Source organism: Heterodontus francisci, chromosome 4, assembly GCF_036365525.1.
Source record: "Heterodontus francisci isolate sHetFra1 chromosome 4, sHetFra1.hap1, whole genome shotgun sequence".
NCBI classification, from domain to species: Eukaryota; Metazoa; Chordata; class Chondrichthyes; order Heterodontiformes; family Heterodontidae; genus Heterodontus; species Heterodontus francisci.
The window spans coordinates 124274978-124301656 of NC_090374.1; the positions used below are offsets into that span (position 1 = coordinate 124274978).

At 41.7% G+C, this 26679-nt stretch overlaps 1 protein-coding gene across 1 annotated transcript in view; it reads right to left on the reverse strand.

Moving 5' to 3' along the window:
• The window catches only part of LOC137369233 (hippocampus abundant transcript 1 protein-like), a 143168-nt gene that overhangs the window by 46099 nt on the left and 70390 nt on the right, over positions 1–26679 (reverse strand). Inside the window, exons 4-8 of the mRNA XM_068030110.1 lie at positions 16288–16415; positions 15275–15389; positions 5873–6091; positions 906–1019; positions 3–74 (exon numbers count right to left, since the gene is read on the reverse strand). Coding sequence (XP_067886211.1) covers positions 3–74; positions 906–1019; positions 5873–6091; positions 15275–15389; positions 16288–16415 — 648 coding nt within the window. The remainder of the gene's footprint in view (positions 1–2; positions 75–905; positions 1020–5872; positions 6092–15274; positions 15390–16287; positions 16416–26679) is intronic.

A 26679-nucleotide genomic window follows, 5' to 3' on the forward strand; every position in this document is an offset into this window, starting at 1 on the left:
ACCTGTGCTATTATTGAGAGGATTCCCACCACAGCTATAAAGGCTGCCAGATTTCCAGCAGAAAAATCGATAACCTAACAAAGGAGAAAAATGTTAATAGTAGACTGAGAAATAGCAGTATCTGGTGACTTGCCTTGGTAATAGATAGCTCTGTGCAAGTTTAAAAAGGTCAAAATAATTACAGAAGCATTTAAATAGCACTTTCCCCATCAGTGTGATTTTCAACAGTTGACAATTTTATTTTTAGGTTTAATGATCAAAGAAAACATAATGCAGATATTCTTCTGACAATTTGTAAATAAAGTCAGCTTCCCTGATTTGTTGATTTTTACCAGGTAGCAGTGAAGGCAATCCAATTAGCCTCAGCTCCCCTGGGTTCAGGCTGAGGTAATGGTTGGGATGGTGGTAAAGCGAAGAAAAAGGGGAACAAAGTCAAAGTCAGCCTCCTGATCACTATACAGCTGTAAGGATACACTAATAGGTAACAGTGAAGAAAACTCAGCTGTGGCCCTCATCACAAACCAAATAATCTGACACAGTTAAATCTCAAATATAAATAATGGCTACTTAGGCAAGGTATCAGAGAGCAACTGATGCCTGTAGAACTACATCTCTGTAGATAATAAACATCTCCAGGAGAGTAGTCATGAGAAAACTGGCATGGAGAAAAGTTCTCTTCTATAAATCAAGTTTAGTTTAGAAGCTAAAAGGACTCCTTTACATAATTACTAGCCTCCTGTTGAAAAAAAATAATTTTCTTGAAGTTAGAAAGTGCTCTGTAAAATCAGTGTTTCAACCCAATGTTCTCAGCTTTATAACAGACTGACAACCTTGCTAACCAATTAAACAATAGGACTGAGAATGTCAAAGAGAGCAAGAAATGCTGACTGGAAAATCTGACACACCTGTTTAAGATAAAGAAAAAAGCTAGAGTACTGGCCAGCCTCAGGCAGGTACGACAGAAACACAGTTATACAGATGAGCAGCACAGTGGTGTCCTTCCCAACCTTCTTCAAGGACTGTAACAAAAGAAAAAATGCTACTTTACAAATTTTGTCAGCTTTAAGATGGTTATTCACATTATATGGTATAACAGATCTGAAGCACACATCCTAGAACTGTTGGCCCAGCAATCTGGAATTTAATGGCACTGCACAAAGCAGCATAAATATCAAGTAATGCAGCTGTAAATGAATAACAGGATTGTGGAAAAATATTGACCAAGATGGGACCTGGGAGTAACAGTTGTCTTGAAATTCCTCAAGACAAAGTGGGATGGAGTATAGATTCAAGGTGTAATCCTGCCATTGTCCGGAGTACTTGGCAGGCCCCAACTGGAATACCTTGGGCAGTTCTACCCCATTACATCGTATTGGCACAAGAGCAGAACAAGCAGACTCAAAGTAGATTCAAGCAAGATGTACACAAGCATTTCCAAGAGGGCGGTCAGTTTTTTCTTTAAAGAAAAGATTGAGATTTTCCATATTTTGAGTGTAATTTGTATATGCATCATATATAGAATACAGTGCAAAAGACACTGAATGAACGAGCTTGCCATGCACTTAACTACTTTATAATCCAGTTTTGCCTCATCTCCCAAAATTCCTGACTCATATTAGGTATCTGCTGGTAGTTTATCCCAGTGGTTATTTTCCCATCTGAGTCCATACAGCTTGCAGTGAACAATTACACTGAAGGGGCATCAAGCCAACCTAGATCTAGCCCTCACCAATCATTGATACACATACTTCCCAGCGGGGGTCACTGGACAGCCACAAGCTGAAACACTGGGCAGAATTTTAACTGACCTGACCCACAGGAAGCAGGTCGATCAGAAAATCAAGGGGAACCCACCATTCGACACTCTTTCCCCCCCCCCCACCACCCACCCCCCATGCTGTGGAGCCTTAACACCACTGTCTCTGACGCCAGTGATCGGTTCCCTGTCCAGAAGCCCAGCTTAATTGACAGCTGAGCCTTCAGTCGGGCGAGCAGCCAATCCCTGACTACGGCAGAAGCAGGTTAAGTCTGTACTGGGACTGGGCTTCAATGAGTGCGTTGGTCGAACAAAGAGAGCTGCCAAACCTAGGGTCAGCGTGGGAGGTTGGGTCCCGAAATGGGGGGGGGTGGGGGGTGCGGGGAGGGACCTGCTGGTGAGTGTGAGGACAGAGGTGTTGGGCAAAGGTCGTTGGTGGAGGGATGGGCTGATCAGGTACTTACCTCCTCAATCCATCATGTCCTTGTCTGAAGAAGGCTGCGGAGTTCCCCACAGCTCAGGAAGCCCAACTGACAACAGTAGAAGTCCAAAACCTGCCAGGTAATGAGGCTATGAGCCTCATTGGGTCGTGTTGGCTGCCTGACCAACTTCCAGCTTCAGTTAAAGCCAGAAATGGGTGGTTATGGGCCAGGAGGCAGATTGTTCCAACTTTAATCCTCCACCAGACTTCAACCATTTTTTTCCAGTTAAAGTTCCCCCCACTGACTTTGTTTTTCCTTTGCCTACCAAGTATGTTGGCTAGCTATTATTTAACGCACAAACCGGAGTTAATTACATCTGTTTCTAACCAATTTAACGAGCTCACCCTATCGATCTTTATTCCTGACTTGGGACACACTTAGAGAATAAACTGTCTTAAGAAATTATTTGTTCCATCAGCTCAAGACAACAATAAGTACCCAACATTGAAGATCCTTGCTGGAGTTTCTTTGTCCTACACACTGACAAGGATAGCCTAGTGTTCCCTAATCTTTCTTCCTGAAACTTTGGCACCTAACTGGGGCCTTCCCAACATTTTTGTATAAGAGGGAGAAGGTGCTGTACAAACCAGCAACAAAACATGGACAGTTTAAGATGCAAGGTCAGACCAACCTAAGCCATATCCAAGATGGCAGGGCAAACAGCCCTGAAAGCATATTCCAGCAAAACCACTGTCTGTGGAGAATTGTGCTTTCCATAACAGCAAGAGCCAAGTTGTTAATGTTACAGATTCCCCTCCAAATGTGCTCTTGCTGTCAAGAAGTAAATGTTACGACCGGGTAAGAAAGATGTCTAGGGGTCCCTCTCTGCCTTCACTTGGTCTTAACGTAACAGGGTTTAATTTTAAACACACTGTGTTTTTAGCTCCCCCTTGGTGAATCCTTGTTCACCACTTTCTAATTATAAGGCAAAGAAAGCAGCACAAACAGGCTTTCTTAAGTTTAAAGAAGGAAAGTTGAAATTTATTAAACTTAAACTCTAATTCGGTTAACGCCTACAGATACACGACATGCCCACGCGAGCACGCATATGCGATACACACATGCAAATAGAGACAGAAAAGGGAAGAAATAAAGTGGAAAAATTTGAGGCAATATCTGAAGAGATTTTGTTCTGGGTCTTCGAGCTCATTGTAGAGTCCTTGATTGTAGGTAGATCTTGCTTTTTGTTGGGGCCCAGTATTCTTCTGAAACCTTGTTCGCTGTAGGAGACGTTTCTCTCTTGGGGTTCATGTGTCTTCAGTGGATTCAGAAGCTGGAGAGAAAGAAATGGGAGCAGGCAGACAGGAGAGGTTGTGGCAAGCTAGCCAGGAGAGATCTTCTCAGTCCAGGAGCATTCTGCTTTCTGCCCAAATGGTTCGTACAAATTCAAAAAACTCAGGTTGCCCCGCAGGTTAGTCATGTGACTAGCTGGTCTGAACATGGCCATTCGTGTATTCAGCCATCGTAGCAGTCAACCTAGAATGCGAGCTCCCCCACCTTCAACGTCTGGTGATCAAAAGTCCATTGTGGGTTGAATGTCAGGAAATGGCTGCTTTGCCCTTCCAAACACTGTCTGTTAAAACACAAATGTCTTTTCCAGCCATGACTGACCTGTTTAACAAGTCCTTTCTTCAATCCAGTAACAGTTTAAAATCACTGTTCTTGACAAAATTAATGTGCCTCATTCTTGGCAGGTGAGGGCCTAGCATGACATAAAACTGTAATACTGCCTTCATACTATAGCCATAAAGCCAAGTACAATATGGGGAGAAAACATTAAACCACTTTTATTGCTTAAAAGCCTCTCTGGCAAAAATAACATGAAAATGAGATAACTGATGCTTCAAATGAATGTGCAGAAGTGGATGTTGGATAAAGCAGTTTATTCTATTCTTGAAGAACTTATATATATCTGGTACAGTCAATTTGTAAAAGTTGCTTATAATCAAATCTTTGAATAATGAGCCTCTGCATGCAACAGGATTTTGTTAAGTAATTACTTATAATGTTACTTTATTTATTTAGAGATACAGCACTGAAACAGGCCCTTTGGCCCACCGAGTCTGTGCCGACCAACAACCACCCATTTATACTAATCCTACATTAACCCCATATTCTCTACCACATCCCCACCATTCTCCTACCACCTACCTATACTAGGGGCAATTTACAATGGCCAATTTACCCATCAACCTGCAAGTCTTTGGCGGTCGGAGGAAACTGGAGCACCCGGCGGAAACCCATGCAGACACAGGGAGAACTTGCAAACTCTGCACAGGCAGTACCCAGAACTGAACCCGGGTCGCTGGAGCTGTGAGGCTGCGGTGCTAACCACTGCGCCGTCCTGCGCCAATATTTACTTCCAATATTATTAAATTCTGCAACAGTCTGATCACTTACTGATGTTAACAAAAATGCAATGCAGTCTGGACTAGTCCAATAAGTGCTGCAAAATGAATTAACGCATATATGAAGGATGAAATTCTGCCTCACAGTAGCCTGATGCAGAGATCAGCCAGCATACAAAGTTGTCAAATGAAGTTTGTGCATTCAACAGTTAAAAAATAAAAACAGACATCAATAACCTGTACTTATTCTTTTGGGCCTCCTTATCTCGAGAGACAATGGATATGCGACTGGAGGTGGTCAGTGGTTTGTGAAGCAGCGCCTGGAGTGGCTATAAAGGCCAATTCTGGAGTGACAGGCTCTTCCACAGGTGCTGCAGAGAAATTTGTTTGTCGGGGCTGTTGCACAGTTGGCTCTCCCCTTGCGCCTCTGTCTTTTTTCCTGCCAACTACTAAGTCTCTTCGACTCGCCACAATTTAGCCCTGTCTTTATGGCTGCCCGCCAGCTCTGGCGAATGCTGGCAACTGACTCCCACGACTTGTGATCAATTTCACACGATTTCATGTCGCGTTTGCAGACGTCTTCAAAGCGGAGACATGGACGGCCGGTGGGTCTGATACCAGTGGCGAGCTCGCTGTACAATGTGTCTTTGGGGATCCTGCCATCTTCCATGCGGCTCACATGGCCAAGCCAAAAACAGACATCAATAACCTGTACTTATATAGTGCTTTTAACATAGTAAAGCATCCTAAGCTGCTTCACAGGAGGGTTATAAAACAAAAATTTGACACCGAGCCACATAGGTATCAGGGCAGATGACCAAAAGCTTGGTCAAAGATAGGTTTTAAGCTGAGTCTTAAAACAAAAAAACAAAAAAGAGAAGTTTAGGCAGCAGGGAGTTCCAGAACTTAGGGCCTTGGCAGCTGAAGGCTCAGCCACCAATAGTGGAACGATTAAAATCGGTGACACGCAAGAGGCTAGAAGTGGAGAAGTGCAGAAATCTGAGGGTTGAAAGGCTGGAGCAGAATAGAGATAGGGAGGAGCAAGGCCAGGGAAGGATGTGAAACCAAGGATAAGAATTTTTTTTAAACTGAGGTATTGCTTAATCGGGAGCCAATGTAGTTCAGCAAATACAAGGGTGATTGGTGTACAGGACTAGGTGCAAGTTAGGACATTGTTAGCAGAGGCATGTGTGAACCTTTATAAAAGGTATGACTTACTTAATACCACAGCAACAAATCTTGCATTCTGGTAATTACAGTTTACATACAGATCACTGAATGCTTACAGAGAAAGGGTCCGCTTGCTCCCATGAGAAAGGTGATCCCCGTGAAGCTGGTCGAACCTTCTCAGGGAGAGATTCAGGCACAGCCACCAAGATAAAGCAGATGTCCAATGCAGCAATCACAGTGGCTACAAGTACCACAAGGTTATCACCATATTTACTTGAAAGATAAGCACCAATGGCAGGACTGGTTACCAAGCTTGCTGCAAAGGTCGCTGATACCTAGAGAAGGAACAAAAAAGTTTTACTGAGAAAATCATTAACATATTAACACAAAATGTGAACATCTCCGAAAACAAAACAAGCAACCTATGAGGTAAATACTAGATAAGCATATAGGGGATGAAATTGGTCTACGCCAGTGAAAACAGGCTCATAGTGCATTGGCAGCCTGTTTCATACTATTGTTGCAACACGACCTGATGATTTGCTATGAACCCATTTTGCACTACTAGCATAGATCAATTTCACCTCCCATATTATTTTTAAGCTTCAAAGTATTTTCTTAGTTAGTTCACCAAAGGGATAGGAATGAAGAACCCGAATGTAATAAATAACACCACTGCACATGCGACTGGGTCATCATCAATGCCACTACAATTGTAAGACCAGTAAAGAAGTGTCTAATGGTTTATGGGAATTGTCTCCAACTCCTGTATTCTAATAGAGAATTGGATCCATTTTACAAACCTTGAACCAACTCAGTTGTCCTTTATTTGGCGCTGGAGGCAAAGAGGATTACAACAGGAGTCTAAATTCTGTCCAAGACACCAGCGAATACAACTCAGCAAAAAATACTGCCAGAGTCACAATAAAAAACTGCATCACTTTAAGGGCTCAAAGCAAACTCACTTTGTAATAAAGCTGACACCGCTTAGAGACAGATGCCATAGAATCCCATTATATGGTGATTTTCATTTGTTGAGGTCAGACATGTTTATCTGCATAATTAAATTATTTAAAATGGAAAACAAATATTGTAAAATCAGCTGGGCACCAGGTAAACTAAAAAGATTGCTAGTTACCATGCTTAACTGGGCACAAGTTGGGTGCTTGGTGGCCTGCACGGACATAGTGGGTCAGGGGGGGGGGGGCCTGCTTCTGTGCTGTATAACTCTATGACTAAGTCAGACAGATCAATACCATTTAAAAATCTATATATTATTTCTTGCTGCTAAATTTATGCCAGTGACTCCTTACTCTCACTGAATCCTTTGGATGGTCACTGACAGCATCTCATATATTGGGACAGCGCAAACACTTCAATCACTTTTTCTCCTCTTAGAACTGATGGTGTTGCACTTGCACCATTAAGTTTGTAGCCTGCAGCAAAATCAACAGCAATTGGAAAGCAAACAATCATCTGGCAATTATTTCAGAATGAAACATAAAACACAAGTTTCTCTTTTCGTAGCATATTAGCTCTTTGCAATAATAAAAAGGATCAAAGTCAGCAAACATTAAATATAGACCATTTTGAAGATCCTTTTTTTATTTTTGTCACAATTTTGGCATGTGCAATTATCCTTGGATCACAATGGTCTCTTTACAGTGCAATTAGGAGTTGCAAAATTAAACATTTAGATATTAAAATGGTTGATGAAGTCCTACATAATGCAAAATAGGTTGTGCTTCATCTGGAACAGTATGCAACTAAAACTGAAGAAAGTACAATTATATTTCATAGCAGATCCAAGAAGGAAATCAAATTAATACAAGTGAAACATACAAAGATAATAGATAGGATATGTGCAGAGCAGTCCTCACTGGAGTTGAAGCATCTCCTATAACTCACTGCTCATCAGAATCTAGTTCCTCATCTACTATCCAGGACAACGGGCGGACAATGTGCTTCCAAGTTCTTTAGCAATGGTATGTTATGTACCCATTAGAAAGAAAACAAGTGTGTATGGTTGAATTTACATCTTCATTTTGTCCCCTCCTTCCCCGAGGAGCAGCATTCATTCATTTGGCAGACACTTTGCTCCTAGTGCACGTCAAGATTCACCATATGCAGTAAATATGTACTTGATCGTTCCATATCCTTTGCTGGTGTTACGATCAGGTGAGGAGTCGTCGAAAGGCTCCCCTTTTGTCACGCTCCTTATTTGGCCACAACAGGGTTTATTTCTTTTAAACAATGGATGTGCTGACCAATTCTTGAGTGTTTAACCCTTTATGTGCTATGGTCATAAAAGAACCAATTGGAGAGGTTTTCTGGTATTTAAACAAGAGGTTAGTTTATTGTACTTAAAAATCAAAACCCGAACTAAGTAAAAATAACAATGCTACAACTTTCACACATAAATAGGTTACAGAGTGAAGGTGGATAGTTTGGTTGGGTTAGAGTCCAGAACAAATAAAATAATATACAGTCTGTGGAGTCTGGCAATTCAGTTGTCTTTCAGTTGAATTCGTGATACTGAAGTTCCTGGCTGGTAGAGGTGGCCACTGGTTCAGGATTTTCTTGGAGACAGTGCTACAGATGGCTTTTTCACCAGAGTCTTTGCAGCAATAGAGTTGGATGTTTTGCTGCCGGTAGACACAGAGAGGGAGGGGCAGAGAGAGAGAGACACAGACAGAGAGAGAGAGAGAACCACAGATAGACAGAACCCCCTTGGGTCCTGTACTGGTTAAAATTCAAAAGCTTGTCTCATGTATTCAAAAGAAACTCCAAGTTTTCGCACAAATGGAGAGAATAGGACAATCATGTGACAGTGTATTCTATTTTGCACTTTAATGAGATTCAAGTCTAAGAATTCCCATCTCTCTCGGGTCTTATTATTTCAATGTTTACCCCTTGAGGTAAGTTTCCACTAGTGTTAAAAGTTCCAAGATGGCTTTGAATGTCTCGCTAATGAGGGCAATACCAGGCAGCTCATTCAAACCGCTTAAGCCATTGTTCTGGATGAGGGCTATTCAGACATACATTTCCACCTGGCTACACCTTGGAATGTGAGGTATTTCAATGCAAACTGCAGTGGCCATCTCAGCTGCTTTCTTTTTAAAAGCTGAATTTAAGTTTCCAGCCGATTAATTAAAAATCACTCGGCATAGCACGTTCACGACAGTGGGTTGCAAGCATCATAACACCAGGTGTCGATCTACATTCATTGAAATGTTCTATTTATTCTATGGGTAAATGGTGCTAGTAGAATTTCAACTCTGCTTTGCATGAAAGTTTGGAACACCACATCCTGCTGCAGACCATTAAATATTGTTTCACATACATGAATCATCAGCTTTGATTGACAATATGAACCATTAATCTTATAGGCAATGAAATGACTAACTGTATCAATTAATATAGACTGAGCATGCCAGATTTTAGACAATGAAAATAAATAATGTCTAATATATAGAAAGTTGCACATTGTTTAAACCCCAATAGCAGATACCGAACAGGAAGGTGAAGCTAAATCGCAACATAGAGCTTTATCCACTTAAAATCAAACTGAAGAGTGATAACACCACTGGTTTGGCAGAAGTCCACAGCTCATTGTACAACAGCAAACAGGGTGGAGATATCACACGTCACCAAAGAAATGCAGGTAAGCTGTGCGGGACTGGGAAACTACAGCTACAGGTTTTTATTTTTAACCTCAGTTCAGACTCAAATTACTTAAACAGCTAATTGGAGGTTCAGGAAACCTGCTACTCCTCTTGCCCCACTTTCCAGTTTTTCAAACAATACCAACTATTCAATTTCTTTCCATACAATAACAAGTTACCAGTGTAGCATTTCACGTTATACCAATAACACTGCGGACCATCATTCAAATTATGTTAGGATCTTAATAAGACGGTCAACATTAAAATATGACATATGAGCCGCCAGACCAATCTAAAATACATGACAGGATTTCACGTTTTAAGAGTTTTATTTTAACAGCTAAACTAAAAGAAATCCCCATTAATTACATAGTACTTTGTAAGTATCTGATACCCAAATTACAAAGAAAGGTATTTTCTTTACTTAGTAAAACACTTGAAAACTTCATACCACACTTGTACATTATAAAGTCCTCTGTGATGACAAAATCTTTACAGTAAAAAGTCCCAAACTCCTCCCAGTTGCATTGGATTGGATCTTCCAGACTTTTCTCAAAGTCAGCATACTCTTCATTCACTTCTCCAAGCACTTTCGACCGAATGTCCATGAATATGGTGATCCCTGGTGATACTGTTGGTCTTTTCCTTCTCCACAAACTTCAACTTTCAAAACAGGTTCAAATCTTTGCAGCCTTTCGCTGCATCAGTCGTCCCAGAGCAGGCAATTCCTCTCTCGCTCCCTTGAAGCTGCCACCGCTGGTCACCTTCCTTTCTTACAGCCTGGTCTGAGGCTGCCACTGCCGGTTTCCTTTCATACAGCCCATCTGCCTTAAGAAAATCTGTTAAATTTATCTGGAATCAAAAGTCAATATCTTATTGTTCTTTCCAATATGCAAAGTCCAGAAGTCTGGTTTCAGCACAGCCACCTGGGCCTTTTCAGGTGTTAGCAGCTGCCATGCACATCTGCATTCTGAGAATCACTGACTCCTTGCTTAAGATCCACAAATCTGGGAGGCTGAAACCCATTGTTCTTCAGGTGTTATACCCCTGCAGTCCCTATTTTTCAAAAAAGTTTTTGATCTGGGTTCTCTGTTGTCCTGAGTTGATGCAAGGTCACCTGACTTTTGACTCCATCGTTAACTTTTAAAAATCGCTGTTTCTAAAACATAATCATGTTACAAAGTCCAGCATCCATAACAATTAGAATATTAAACTACAAAGTTCCAGCACGTAACGTTATTCAAAAGGCTGTTGTACCTACTATATAGGGTCAAAAAAGCTCACAGCATTTGGATGCAGAAAAAGGAGAAAACGCAAAACAAAAAACGCAGGTAAGGTTTGTTATAAGATCCAAAGTTAATACTATTAGCTAAAAGCAGATTCTGACATCTTGCTAAATCACCTTTTGTGAAAGAGAATTGCTTCAAAATACTGAATATAGTGTACAGCACATTGGCTTGGAAAAATCCAGCTTAACAATATATACTTGGGTCCTTAGCTAAGCAAATATGCCCAGAGATGTTTGTGAATCCAATTTCTGTTTCACAGCCAAATGAAGTCATATTACAAGCATGAAATGAAACTGATACAAAAGTGGGAGTGTGCGTGGCGTGACTGCTGGGCTTATGCAACACTATTAAACCAATACTGTCCCACACCACCCACCCCCCGCAACACATCAATAATTGTTTGAACTGAATCTGCACATTAACTGCAAAAGAGAAGACCAGTATCTGCACTGAAACCTGCAAATATACTTTCTGAGATGCAATATAAAGTGCGTGTGCGGGCGCACTGAGAAATAGAACTAGCTGATTTGCTCTTGCATATAGCTGGCATGGGCAAAATGGGCCAAATGGCCTTCCCTGTGCTGTAACCATTCTATGGTTCTATTCTACGAACTTGTTGTGGTCAGTTTAGTAGTCACTTTTATTGCTTGCTGGGAATAGCTTGCCTCTATGAATGTGAAATACGACTTCCTGCTTATGTAGGTCACTGCAAAGGCAAGCAAGTTACCTGCGTCAGCTTAATGAGTGTTAGGTGTTAAAAGCAGCTAATATTAAATCACTGGAATCATTAATTGATTATATCTGGCTACGGTCTTTATTTCACAGGTGTAATGATTTTGTCAAGAAAGTCTTTCTGCAGTTGCTGTGTGTCTTCGAAACCTATTTGTGATGGACAGTTCTATTTAGAACCATAGCAATTTACAGTACAGAAAGAAATAATTCGTGGAATCACGTCTATGCTGGCTGTTTGCCAGAGCAATCCAAAACTAACTTAACTGCCCTTCATCCTCCTCGTTGCCCAATATCTTCCTTACTTCAAGCATTTACCCAGTTTTCCTTTAAAGTACGCAATGGTCTCTGCTTCAACCATTCCCTATTCCATGCTCCAACACTATTTCTTCAGTGTCTCTCCTTGCTCTCAATGAATATATTAAATGAATGACCTCCATGTCACTGACTCCTCAACCAGAGCAACAGTCTTTTCCTCTTCAACCACCTAAACATTTCTTGATTTAAAAACAAATGAATCTCTCCTTAGTAGAAATTGTCCCAGCATCTCAAGTCTCATTATTATATCTTATCCTAGAGTCTATGTTTTATATTCTCTATAGCTTTAAAGTCCTATTTATAATGGGTCATCCAGAACTCCACATAGTACTGTAATACAAATCTATTACTTTTTTGCTCCTGTACTCTTAAGCCTCTATTTATAAACCCAAAATGCTGTTGACCTATTTTATGGCTTTATATGCCTACACTCACACTTCCATTTAATTGTAAAGATAAATGTTCTTCCGTTGTCTCAGTTCAGGATTCAAAAGGGAGAAAATAACTGTTTCTAGTAAAATAATAACTATTTCTCTTTCATTGTATTGCCATGAAGCAAAGAGCATTTCATCAAGAAGGTATTTAGAGAACTGATAAAGACTTTTATGACCATTGCTTTGACAGGGACCATGTATGTAAAAAAAAAACTAATCATCATTCAGTTACATTTACTCTTGCTTCTGTTTAATTTTACTTCCTGATAAACCTAAAAAGGATGTGCATTTACATAGCACCTTTCACAACTTCAGAACGTTCCAGTATCAGTGTACAGAGTAACAGTAAATTGGGTTCTGTTCACAGGGCTCCCAGACTACCTTGTGTAGTCACAATTTGAAAATCATATTTTTGCCCTTTGCACAGAGTACAAGAACATATCTGTAGAATTACAATCCCTTTCCTCCAAACCCCCCATTGAGAAAACTTAAAGAAAATACAGCTGTTTACATTACAGTCATGAAAATTATATAAACACTTATAAGATCTGCAAACATTTAGATGGAAATATTTTAGTTAAGGTTCAAATAAGAAGTGGCAGTGGAATCCCAATATTTTTATCTACCTGCTTTAACAAAAATTTAGAAAGAACTACTAAGTGGTATGGTACTTAGCTGTACTAAAAGGCTGGTTTGAAGAAAAACTGTGGGCTTGACAAGGAAAGAAAGAATGTGCATTTATATAAACGCCTCTCATGACTTCAAGGCTTCCAGAGTCCTTATCAGCCTATTGAAATATAGTCATAGGTGTACTGTAGGAAATGCAACAGCCAGTTTGTGTAATGCAAGGTCCCACAAACAGCAATGTGATAACAACCAGATATTCTGTTTTAGTGTTAGTTGGGGAATAAATGTTGGGCAGGTCACGGGAGGATCGCCCCTACTCTTCTTCAAAATCCTGCCATGAGATCTTTTACATCCAGCTAAAATAAAAAGTGCCCAATGCCCCAACTAAAAGACAGCACCTCTGACAGTGTAACACACTCTCAATACTCCATTGAAGTGTCAGCCTATATCATGACCTTCCAACGCAGATGACTTCAGTCAATTCGATTCACTCCGCGTGATATCAAGAAACAACTGAAGGCACTGGATACTGCAAAAGCTATGGGCCCTGACAATATTCCAGCAATAGTACTGAAGACCTGTGCTCCAGAACTTGCCGCGCCCCTAGCCAAGCTGTTCCAGTACAGCTACAACACTGGCACCTACCCTGCAATGTGGAAAATTGCCCAGGTATGTTCTGTACACAAAAATCAGGACAAGTCCAACCCGGACAATTACCGCCCCATCAGCCTACTCTTAATCATCAGTAAAGTGAGGAAGGTGTCATCAACAGCACTTGCTTAGCAATAACCTGCTCAGTGATGCTCAGTTTGGGTTCCGCCAGGGCCACTCAGCTCCTGACCTCATTACAGCCTTGGTTCAAACATGGACAAAAGAGCTGAACTCCAGACGTGAGGTGAGAGTGACTGCCCTTGACATCAAGGCAGCATTTGACCGAGTATGGCATCAAGGAGCCCTAGTAAAACTGAGGTCAATGGGAATCAGGGGGAAAACCCTCTGCTGGCTGGAGTCATACCTAGCGCAAAGGAAGATGTTTGCGGTTGTTGGAGGTCAATCATCTGAGCTCCAGGACATCACTGCAGGAGTTCCTCAGGGTAGTGTCCTTGGCCCAACCATCTTCAGCTGCTTCATCAATGACCTTCCTTCAATCACAAGGTCAGAAGTGGGGATGTTCGCTGATGATTGCACAATGTTCAGCACCATTCGTGACTCCTCAGATACTGAAGCAGTCCGTGTAGAAATGCAGCAAGACCTGGACAATATCCAGGCTTGGGCTGATAAGTGGCAAGTAACATTCGTGCCAAACAAGTGCCAGGCAATGACCATCTCCAACAAGAGAGAATCTAACCATCTCCCCTTGACATTCAACGGCATTACCATCGCTGAATCCCCCACTATCAACATCCTAGGGGCTACCATTGACCAGAAACTGAACTGGAGTAGCCATATAAATACCGTGGCTACAAGAGCAGGTCAGAGGCTAGGAATCCTGAGGTGAGTAACTCACCTCCTGACTCCCCAAAGCCTGCCCACCAACTACAAGGCACAAGTCAGGAGTGTCATGGAATACTCTCCACTTGCCTGGATGGGTGCAGCTCCAACAACACTCAAGAAGCTCGACACTATCCAGGACAAAGCAGCCCGCTTGATTGTTTGTAGATGGGGTGCCATTCACTCCCTCCACCACCGACGCACAGTGGCAGCAGTGTGTACCATCTACAAGATGCACTGCAGCAATGCACCAAGGCTCCTTAGACAGCACCTTCCAAACCCGCGACCTCTACCAACTAGAAGGACAAGGGCAGCAAATGCATGGGAACACCACCACCTGCAAGTTCCCCTCCAAGTCACACATAATCCTGACTTGGAACTATCTCGCCGTTCCTTCACTGTCGTTGGGTCAAAATCCTGGAACTCCCTTCCTAACAGCACTGTGGGTGTACCTACCCCAAATGGACTGCAGCGGTTCAAGGCGGCAGCTCACCACCACCTTCTCAAGGGCAATTAGGGATGGGCAATAAATGCTGGCCTGGCCAGCGATGCCCACATCCCATGAATGCATATAAAAAAAAAAGATGAGATAGTTCTACCCACTGAGCTACTGGCTTGTCCTCTCAAACTGGAGGCCAGTTTTAGAATCTCAATGTTGGAGACAGTTGTTAGTCTTCCAGGACACAAGATTACAGGCTCAGCTGGGCTTGTCAGGAAGGAAGATCAAAATCTAGCCTTAAAAGTATTATAACGCACCACCTAGGCACGCAACCAAGGACAGTCATTGACTCAGTCTGTTAAAATAGATAATCCTGACCAGGATTGGGGTCAGAAATCCAATCAAAAGGAAGGTGGAGTGAAAAAAAAAGGATATAAACATTAAAAAAAGGTCTTACAAAGGCAACTTTAAAAAATGCAAAAACTAAGTTTCATATGTACAGAAAAGTTTAAGAAGTGTATCTTACCAGTCCATATGCTGTACTTCTCTCATGTTCTTGAGTAATGTCAGCTACATATGCAAATATTACTGAGAAAGTGACTGCAAAAACTCCAGACACTGAAATAACAGCAAAATACCACCTAGGAAAGTAAGCAGAAATAAGAGTAAAAAACGTAACAAATTGCACCTCCAATATAAATTAAAATTAGCATTTTTACTTTGTTTCAAATCATAAGATTTATTTTTAAGCAAGAAAGATTTTTGACTTTAGTGTTAAAACCAAAACTTATCCCTGAAAAATAACTTGAAAATTAGAGTTGAACCCAGGGATGTTGGCTTACTACAGTCCTTTAGGTGATACACCCAGCCAGATTTCCCATTTAGTGCAGTAATCACATCTTCATCTTTTGACAGGTAGCATTAATGCATAGAAATTCTTCAGCCAACTGTGTACTGGCCTGAACAGTCCAGTGGGCAGGAAGCACTGATCATGCAACTAAGGATGCAAATGGACTTCTTTTAGCATAAATTTTGCAAAGACAGGATTACTTTATTTTCTAAGCATTACTTGCTCCTTCCAAAATTATTTTACTGACTAAAGCTGGTATTTTCAGGTTACAAAGATTTGGTTTTACTGTTGACCTGAAGCAACATATTGGGCCCAAGCGGATATTACCAGACTTTACCTAAAAAGTCAGGAGAAAGATAAAACCTGGGGATCAGAAGGTCTATTTATAAGCCGAGCATTAAAATGTCAATACTGCCCTCTCTTTCTCTTTCAGTCTTACCCAAATGTTATTTTTATTCATACACTTTATCTCGCTGCTTAATTATCTGATGTGCAGTGCATTTGGTCATGATTCAATCTGAAACACAATGCAAATTGTTCCACACACTAATTTATTTTACTGTCAGGATAGTTATTAACCCATTCTCAGCAGTTTATACCTCCCTCTTCCACGCCCCCCCCCTCCCCCCCTGCTGCCAAATGCGTGCATGTGAACACTGTGATTCCACCATTCTAACTATAATTCTTACCATGGACTTATCCTCATTAAAGGAATTGGGACACAAGTGAAGAACACTGTCAGTAAGAGAAATGATCTCCTCCCCCACACATCAGACAAAGCACCTATTAGCGGAGCACTCATAAATGATAAAAAACCCTAAAAGGAAGACAGAAAGCATAGGATTAGACAAAACTACAACAAAACAGGTAACTTTTACATTACTACAATATAAACACAGGTAATAGACTGGTTTCATAAGAAAATGAAGATAAAATCTGCAATACTTGGCTAAACACCAAATTAGAGCTCTCAAACTTTAAGTACCAGAAAAAAGGTTTCAAAGACGGTCATTCTTTGACCCAGCTCTTCTATGTATAGTGCTTACACGTCCTGGTCAAATATAGACCAACAGTAGTTCTCTAAACACTACACCATTGACATCTAGATTTCACATGGAAAGATTTGAATTTGAAATTGCATTATTGCACAGCTTTTTGTATTTTAATTTTCAACTGCCTGAAGCACTACTTAGCTAATTTATGCAGCATAGGGTACCACAGAAGTGCATCAAACATAGTGCAGTTTACTAGTATTGCGAACAAATAATGCAGTCTAGCTGTTGAAGCACACTGGTTTGTTTTCACCACTTGTTGAAGTGGTATCTACATGTTTAACATTTTGAATTTTGTATACATTGGAGCTAGTTAGATCTTGGAGGTAAAAGAAAGTAAGTCAATATGTTTGAAATGCAATTTCAATTTGATTTGATGTGTACTTTGAACACTGCATTGTCAATAATATGGTATTGGAATTAAATATTATTTTCAATGTGGAACGACTAAGAATCACAGAGCAAAGGCATCTTTTAACAGTGTTATAAATGTCACCAACATCCACTCCAGTACAGTACACACTTTTACTATCGTCTTGGGAAGCTGTAGATGGAGAAGAAAATGCTCGGGTGTAGGCTTAAAATTGATGCTCACTCTCTGGAATGAAAGCATTAAATTTGACAAAGTACTAACCATACTACAAAATCTGTTTATCCAGGACATTCCTCTCCCATTCATTCCCACTGACTGGTGCTGATTGACTCTGAAGTGTCATGCACATCTACGTTTCAATTCTTCAAGTCACAGAGTTTACGGGCTGCTTTGTGCAGCCCCCGACGTTGGGCTCGGGTGGGGTGGGGGTTGGTTGCGAAAGATCGCGCCGGCAGTGGCCCGCCACAGAGTCAGACGGCAGGATTGCTAGGCCTGATCTTCCCGGCGGCAGTGAGGCACCATGACAGACGCCCGCCGCTCGGCAATGGCACCGGGTTTTTAATATTTAAATTAACTCAATGCATACATTTAAATCCAATTCCCAACAATCTTACTTTCGGTTCCAGATCTTCAGTGGGATGGGCGGCACTCACTCGCCTTCACTTTCCCATCCAGGGAAAGCTGGCGCCAAGGTAGGGAAGGGGGGGGTGGGGGGGTGGTTGTGGGGAATCAGAGCATTTTAGCGTGGGGGGGTTAATGAGAGGGGTGACTTCTGCAGTGTGTGCAGTTGGGGGGTGGGGGGGGGCGGGGCAGAGAAAACAGGCGAAACATTTTATTTGGGGGGGGGGGGGGATGGAAAGAGGGGAGAGCGGGGTCAACTGTCATCTGTCAACGCAAGCCTGGCAGCCCTTTGAAAATGGCACCAGCACCTGTGCAGAAACAGCCAACGCCGTTGATGCATTGCCAAAGCTGCCCCGTGATTGTGGGGGAGCCACCGCCCTGCATATTATAATAAACCATATAGTGCGTTAGATCACGGTGGCATGAAAGTAAAATGCAGCCTTATTTTTTCACATGCTGAATCTGCCAAATCAAGACAGACCTGAACAATTCACATATTGCAACATAAGCAAAAGGAAATATGGCTGCATGGTGAAGACTTGCAACACTTGTGTCTCATGAAAAACAGAGTTTTTGATTAAAAACAAAACAGGAATTCCCAGTATTGCAGAGGAATCTACCAAGTTTTCTACATATTTGGTGTAGCAAATATTTTGCAACTAAAGTCAACACACAGATTTTGTGCACACAGGCTGAAGGTTATACTAAATAGCAAAGTAATGCAGATGATGGAAAAAGTTAAAATAAATAAAAAAAAACAGCGCTGCAAACACAAAGTAAGCATTCTTGGAGAGAACAAATTTATGTTTCGGTTGCACTGGTTCACTGTGAGCTATGTCCTACACCTCCAACTGACAGGAAGTGACTTCAAGCAGCTACCAATTCATCTAGCCAGTTGCTTTACCCACAACAACAAAAGATCATGCAGACTGGAGACTCTTCAAACCTCTCTCTTAACTTACTGTCTTCAAGGTTCGAACTCAAACAGAGTATTGCTCTACAGTACATGATCTTCCACGACCTAACCCAAATGCACACTTCGACAACAAGCATCAACAGGTTAAAAGCAAAATACTGCGGATGCTGGAAATCTGAAATAAAAACAAGAAATGCTGGAAATACTCAGCAGGTCTGGCAGCATCTGTGGAGAGAGAAGCAGAGTTAACGTTTCAGGTCAGTGACCCTTCTTCAGAACTGGCAAATATTAGAAATGTAAAAGGTTATAAGCAAGTAAAGTGGGGGTGGGGCAAGAGATAACAAAAGGAGAAGGTGTAGATAGGACGAGGTCACAGAATAGCTGACCAGAAGGTCATGGAGCAAAGATATGTTACTGGTGTGTTGAAAGACAAAGCATTAGTACAGAAAGGGTGTTAACGGACTGAAAAATCAAACAGCCACAAGTACAAACATGAAAAAAAACAGGTTATCTGACCTAGGAGGCCATCATAGCAAAGCCCAGCACCAACCTCATTAGTTGCACTTGCAACAGGTCTCAGGAAAGGTGCAACAAGGATGTACAACAATAGCCACACATTATGTGGGTATAGGGGGAGCCATTCCTTTAAAACGGCATCCTTGTTGCTTAGGTCCAGACAGACAGGCCCAAGTGGAAGCAGAGGTACAATGTATGCTAAAGGGCAGCTTAGATGAACCTAGTCAGGACAGCTGGAATTCGCAGATGGGCTTGATGACTAAACCTGGTGGGTCAGCTCAAACTTGCATAGACTCTAGAAAAGTCGTTGTGGTAAAGAAGGCAGACTCCAACTAAACTTCACATTTAAAAGGACTGTATGGACAGAGTGGGCAACACAATAATGTCTTAAAGAGACAGATGTGTTGGAAGGATACTGTCAAATTCCTTTGACACCCCAGGGTAAGAAAAAATCAGCTTGTGTTATACTGGACAGGGTTTTCCAGTGTCAAGTGATGCCACATAGGTTAAGCGGTACTCGAGAAAAGTCTCAGAATAGTGAACCCAGTAGTGGTCAGTGCTCCTAGCTGTGCAGCTCACCTGACTGAGGTGATGAACAATAGGGACTCTTCCATGGCCTCCTGGTCTCCAGAGACAATGGGTAAGCGTCTAGAGGTGGTCAGTGGTTTGTGAAGCAGTGCCTGGAGTCGCTATAAAGGCCAATTCTAGAGTGACAGACTCTTCCACAGGCGCTGCAGATAAAACTGGTTGTCGGGTTGGCTCTCCCCTCGCGCTTCTGTCTTTTTTCCTGCCAACCGCTAAGTCTCTTCGACTCGCCACTCTTTAGCCCCTTTATGGCTGTCCGCCAGTTCTGGCGATCACTGGCAACTGACCACCACGACTTGTGGTCAATGTCACAGGACTTCATGTCACATTTGCAGACGTCTTTAAAGCGGAGACATGGACAGCCGGCGGGTCTGATACCAGTGACGAGCTCGCTGTACAATGTGTCTTTGGGGATCCTGCCATCTTCCATGCGGCTCACATGGCCAAGCCACCTCGAGCGCTGCTGGCTCAGTAGGGTGTATACGCTGGGGATGTTGGGAGCCTCGAAGACTTCTAGGTTGGAGATACGGTCCTGCCACCTGATGCCAAGGATTCTCCGGAGGCAGCGAAGATGGAATGAGTTGAGATGTCGCTCTTGGCTGATATACGTTGTCCAGGCCTCGCCGTCATACGGAGGACACAGGCTTGAAACACTCGGACTTTTGTGTTCCGTGTCAGTGCGCCATTTTCCCACACCCTCTTGGCCAGTTTAGACATAACAGTGGACGCCTTTCCCATGCGCTTGTTGATCTCTGCATCGAGACAGGTTACTGGTGATAGTTCAGCCTAGGTAGGTGAACCCTGAACCACTTCCAGAGCGTGGTCACCGATATTGATGGATGGAGCATTTCTGACATCCTATCCCATGAAGTTCATTTTCTTGAGGCTGATGGTTAGGGCAAATTCGTTGCAGGCAGCCGCAATCCTGTCGTGAGTCTCTGCAGACACTTCTGTGCTCAGAGCTGTGCTTCTCACCTGACTGAGATGATGGACAATAGGGACACTTGGAAGGAAAACACTTGGAAGACTATGCTTGTAAATTTAAAATAGGTTAATTGGAACAACCTTTTGAAAATTTAAAGCCGAAATGTTCTGGTGGAACTTGTTGCTGTAGCTTAAAATTTTTTTGTTTTAGAAATGTGTATATCTGTAAATGCATGAAAAAAAAGTTAGCATTTTTTCAATTTGTATTTTTTTTATCCATTGTAATGAAACGCACTTCAGGAATGGCGTTCCATTCCGCTAGGGACGGAGGTGTCATGGTCCTGTAGTTTTTTTTCGGAATATGTGGTTTGCCTTTAAGGTTTGCAGAGGATCAGTGTTGCTGTAAGAGCCGGCAAGCCCTAGGAGTAATAGGAAGGTGCATTTTCATTGCCTTAGAAACAGCCATTTGGAGACTGCGATTCTAAGCGTGCATTCTCGTTGCCATAGAAACAGTCACTGGGAGTGAGCCTGATGCGATACATTTGTTACAATTCAGTTTTGAACTGGCTTACGAGTTGAAGACAGTTTGCCCTAACAGAACACACAGACAGGAGACACAGCTGTGGTGTTCAGACACCTGAAAAAGAGCTCTCAACCATTTAAACTGAAGGAATAGGATTTTAGTCTGTTTTATCATCTATCAAAATTTTAAAAGTCAAGCCCAAAACAGAGATCACTGGTAATTTAAACCGAAGGAAGGGAAGTTCAACTGTGACAATCTTTTATCCCTCAAAAACTCTAAAGTCAGATTGATTCTGTTGAAAGTGTTTGCAAGTCGTTAATTGTTGAAATTCGCTGGAGAAGGAAAGCAACATTTCGTGAAGACTTTGAGGAACATTGGACTGTAAATTTGCAAGGACTCAACTTTTCTATTTTAAATGTTGTTTATATCTTCATAGTGTTTAAGAATTTAGTTCTTCTAATTAAAGAGTTAATTTATTGATTTAAAGACACCTGGCTTGGTTAGCCTCATTCAGGGGTTAACAGATGGTACAATTTGGCTGGGTCTTCCTTTAATTTGGAAAGTTTTTAAATGATATGTTAGCCGATCTGTGGAGCAACGGGATTGAATTAACAGTGCGTTGGTCCCACCGCAATCAGAATCGTATATTTTGACTGGGGGCTTTGACAGCAGCAGTCGGTCGTAACAAATACGTAGCTGTATACTAACTTTGCTTTTAATTTCTGCAATGGTAACATCGTTTTACTTTGAAAATCTGTCAATCTTTGCAGATAGGATAAAAGGTGCAAAGGATCCCCGAGAGCATGTCGACATTTGCAGGAGGTTCCCCCTCACCCTCACCTCCCCCAAAAAAGTTTAAAACCATTCTATTAATGGATGCAGATCTTAACTACTCAGCATGGGCAAAATCACTGTAAACTAGAGAGATTACACAGCAATCTCACACTCACAAAGCTGAATGAATGAATGAAATAAAGGACAAATCGCCACTTCTAAATAATATGAGTAAGCTCCCTTCCAGGTTGCATGAAATGGAGTCTTAGCTTGAAAGATGAATTGCTTTTTAATTTTTAAAATGTTCAAGTGAAATTAGGGAGTCTGCCATGACAAAACATTTCAGATCTGGTTTTCTTATCTGCTCATAAATACAAAATTGCTCCATTCTATAAATAGATCCCAAAATATAGAAGAGGAGTCATGCTCAATTGAATTTGAAGATCATGAAATAAGGGTCTAAAAAGAGCTCCTAAAAGAACATCTGAAGCAAAGTCTAACTGATGTTTGTCATCTATTGCTTCAGTAGCACAGCTGAAACTGATCCTCTCACCGAATGTCCACACACATGTACATTAAGACAACAGATGGTGATTAAGAGCAGGAAGGTAGCAGAACTTTTGTCTCTCCCTAACCAAGAAGCACAAAGTTAGTTGTAATGTTACAACTGCTGGCCATGCTGACATCATCAAAATAAACAAGGTGGTGGGGGGTGAGGGATCAAGCCTGGGTAGATGCAGCAAACCAAGGGGTAGAGTCAAGGCAGGAAAGCAGAATAGTAATATGGGAAATGAATGGCAGGAATGGACAGAGAAAAAACCTAATAACACACCAACAGTCAAGACGAGATGTTACAAAGACAACAAGACAAAACTAAAGGCTCTGTATCTGAATGCACATAGTCGATTCATAACAAAGAAGATGAGCTGATGGTGCACATTGAAATAAATAAATATGATCTGATAACCATTACAAAAATGTGGCTGCAGGATGACAAGGATTGGGTCCTGAATATTGAGGGGTATATGGCATTCAAGAAGAATAGAAAGCTAGGAAAAAGGTGGAGAGGTAGCACTGTTAATCAAGGATGGCATAGGTGCAATATTTAGAGATGACCTTGGTTCAAGAGATCAGGATGTAGAATCGGTTTGGAGGAGATGAGGAATAATAAGGGAAAAAAGTCACTAGTGGGAGTGGTCTACAGGCCCCCAAACAGTAACCATACTGTAGGATGAAGTATACAAGAAATAATATTGGGTGCTTGTGATAAAGGGATGGCAATAATCATGGGGTATTGTAATCTACATATAAACTGGGAAAATCAGGTTGGCAATAGTAGCCTAGATGAGGAGTTCATAGAATGCTTTTGAGATAGTTTCTTAGAGCAGCACATTCTGGAACCAACCAGAGAACAGATTATATTAGATTTAGCATTGTGTAATGTGGCAGGATTAATTAATGACCTCAGATTAAAGGCACCTCTCAGTAGCAGTAACCACAATATGATTGAATTTTACATCCAGTTTGAGAGAGAGAAGAGTGGGTTTAAGACTAGTATTTTAAACTTGAATAAGGGCAACTATGTAAGCATGAAAGCTGAGCTAGCAGAAGTGAACTGCATTACTAGGCTAGGAGATAGATCAATAGAGAAGCAGTGGCAGACATTTAAGGGAATATTTCAGAATATCAGAATGGGCGGCACAGTGGCGCAGTGGTTAGCACCGCAGCCTTACAGCTCCAGCGACCCGGGTTCAATTCTGGGTACTGCCTGTGTGGAGTTTGCAAGTTCTCCCTGTGTCTGCGTGGGTTTCCTCCCACATACCAAAGACTTGCAGGTTGATAGGTAAATTGGCCATTAGCAATTGCCCCTAGTATAGGTAGGTGGTAGGGAAATATAGGGACAGGTGGGGATGTGGTAGGAATATGGAATTAGTGCCGGATTAGTATAAATGGGTGGTTGATGGTTGGCACAGACTCGGTGGGCCGAAGGGCCTGTTTCAGTGCTGTATCTCTGAACTAAACTAAATACTCAGAATAAATACATTCCTACTATAAAGAAAAATTCTAAACCACCATCCGTGGTTTACTAAAGTAGTTAAGGAAAGCATCAAACTTAAGCAAAAAGCATATAATTGTGCAAGGATAAGTTGCAGGTCAGATGATTGGACAGAATATCAAGAATGACAGAGAATGACTAAAAGGTTCATCAGGAGAAAGAAATTCAAGTATGAGAGGAAGCTAGCTAGAAATGTAAAAATGTTTCTACAGGATTTAAAAAAGGAAAAGTAGTAGTAAAGTGAGTGTTGAGCAAGAATGGGGAGTTGATAGAAAATAAAGGAAATGACGGATAAAATTAACAAATATTTTGCTTCTGTCTTCACTATAGAGGATACTAAAAACATTCCAGCAATAGCTATAAATCAGGAGGTGGAAGGAAGAGAGGAACTTGCTGAAATTACAATCCCCAGAGAGGCGGTACTGAGCAAACTGATGAAACTGCGGGCTGACAAGTCTTTGGGTCCTGATGGGCTTCATCCCAGGGTCTTAAAAGAGGTGGCTATTGAGGTAAATGTGCTGGTGTTAATTTTTCAAAATTCTCTAGATTCTGGAAAGGTTCCATCAGACAGGAAAGTAGCAAATGTAACCCCTCTATTCAAGAAGTGGGGGTGGAGGGAGGCAGGAAACAGGTAACTATAGGCCAGTTAGCTTGACATCTGTCATGGGGAAGGTGTTAGAATCGATCATTAAGGAGGCTATAGCTGGGCACTTAGAAAAACTCAAGATGATTGGGAATTTATGTTTAACCAATTTATTGGAGTTCTTTGAAGGAGTAACATGCGCTGTGGATAAAGGGGAGTATGATCAGAACAAATCAGCACGGTTTTACTAAAGGGAGCTCCTGTTTGACAAATTTACTAGAGTTTTTTTTGAGGATATAACTAGTAGGGTAGATAAAGGGGAACCAGTAGATATAGTATACCTGGATTTTCAAAAGGCATTTCGATAAGTTGCCACATAAAAGATTAATAGGCAAGATAAGGGTCCATGGTGTTGGGGGTAATACATTAGCATGGATAGAGGATTGGTTAACAGACCGGAAGCAGAGAATGGGCATAAATGGGGCATTTTCAAGTTGGCAGGCAGTTAATAGTGAGGTGCCGCAACGATCAGTGCCAGGGCCTCAGCTATTCACACTCTATATTAATGACTGGGATGAAGAGACAGAGAGTAATATATCGAAGTTTGATAATGATACAAAGCTCGGAGGAAAGGTAGGTGGGGAGGATATAGAGAGGCTGCAAAGAGATATAGACAGGTTAAATGAATGGGCAACAAGATGGCAAATGGAGTATAATGTGTGAAGTTGTTCACTTCGGCTGTAAAAATAGAAAAGCAGAATATTTTTTTTTTAAAAAGGTGTGAAACTGATAAGTGCTCATGTTCAGTGAGACTTGGGAGTACTCGTACAAGGAACACACAAACTTAACTTGCAGGTGTAGCAGGCTATTAGGAAGGCAAATGACATATTGGCCTTTATTGCAAGGGGATTGGAGTGCAGGAATAAAGTCGTCTTACTAAAATTGTACATGGCTTTGGTGAGACCACACCTGGAATACTGTGCAGTTTTGGTCTCCACATTTAAGAACGGATATACTTGCACTGAAGGCAGTGCAGCAAAGATTTAATAAATTGGTCCCTGGGATGAGGGGGTTGTTCTATGATGAGGAGCTGAGTAAATTGGGCCTATATTCTCTGGAGTTTAGAAGGAGAGGTGATCTAATTGAGACATACAAGATTCTGAAAGGACTTGATAGAGTAGAAGCTGAGAGATTGTTCCCACTGGTCAGGTAAGCTAGAACACGGGGACACAGTCACAGGATAAAGGGGTCAATCATTCAGGACTGAGATGAGGAGAAATTACTTCACTCAAAGGGTTGTGAATCTTTGGAATTTTCTACCCCAGAGGGTTGTGGATGCTTCATCATTGAACACATTTAAGGCAGGGTTAGATAGATTTTTAGTCTCGCAGGGAATTAAAGGATATGGGGAGCAGGCAGGAAAGTGGAACTGAAGCCCAAGATCAGCCATGATAGTATTGAATAGTGGAGTAGGCGCGATGGGCCACAAGGTCTACTTCTGCTCCGATTTCTTGCGTTCTTGTGGGAGCCCACCGACATACTGTACTTGGATTTCCAGAAGGCATTTGACAAGGTGTCACATAAAAGGTTATTGTGCAAAGTAGGAGCTCATTGCGTGGGGGTAACATATGAGCATGGATAGAAGATTGGCTGGCTGGCAGAAAACTGAGTATGTACAAATGGGTCCTTTACTGATTGGCAGGATGAGAGAGTGGAGTCCGCTGGGGTCTCCGCTGGGGTCTGCGCTGGGGCCTCAACCTTTTACAATTTATATCAATGACTTTGATATGGGGAGTGATGGCATGGTAGCTAATTTTGCAGATGACACAAAGATAGGTAGGAAAGTATGTTGTGAAGAGGACATAAGGAATTTTGCAGATCGATATAGATAGGTTGAGTGAGTGGGCAAAAATCTGACAGATGGAGTATAATGTGGCTGTGTCCCCGTGTTCTAGATTCTCTGACCAGTGGGAACAATCTCTCAGCTTCTACCCTATCAAGCCCTTTCAGAATCTTGTAGGTCTCAATTAGATCACCTCTCATTCTTCTGAACTCCAGAGAATGCAGCCTCTCATCGTAGGACAATTTGTTCACTTTGGCAGGAAGTGGCGATCAAGCCTATCTATTCTAATCGCATTTTCCAGCACTTGGCCCTTAG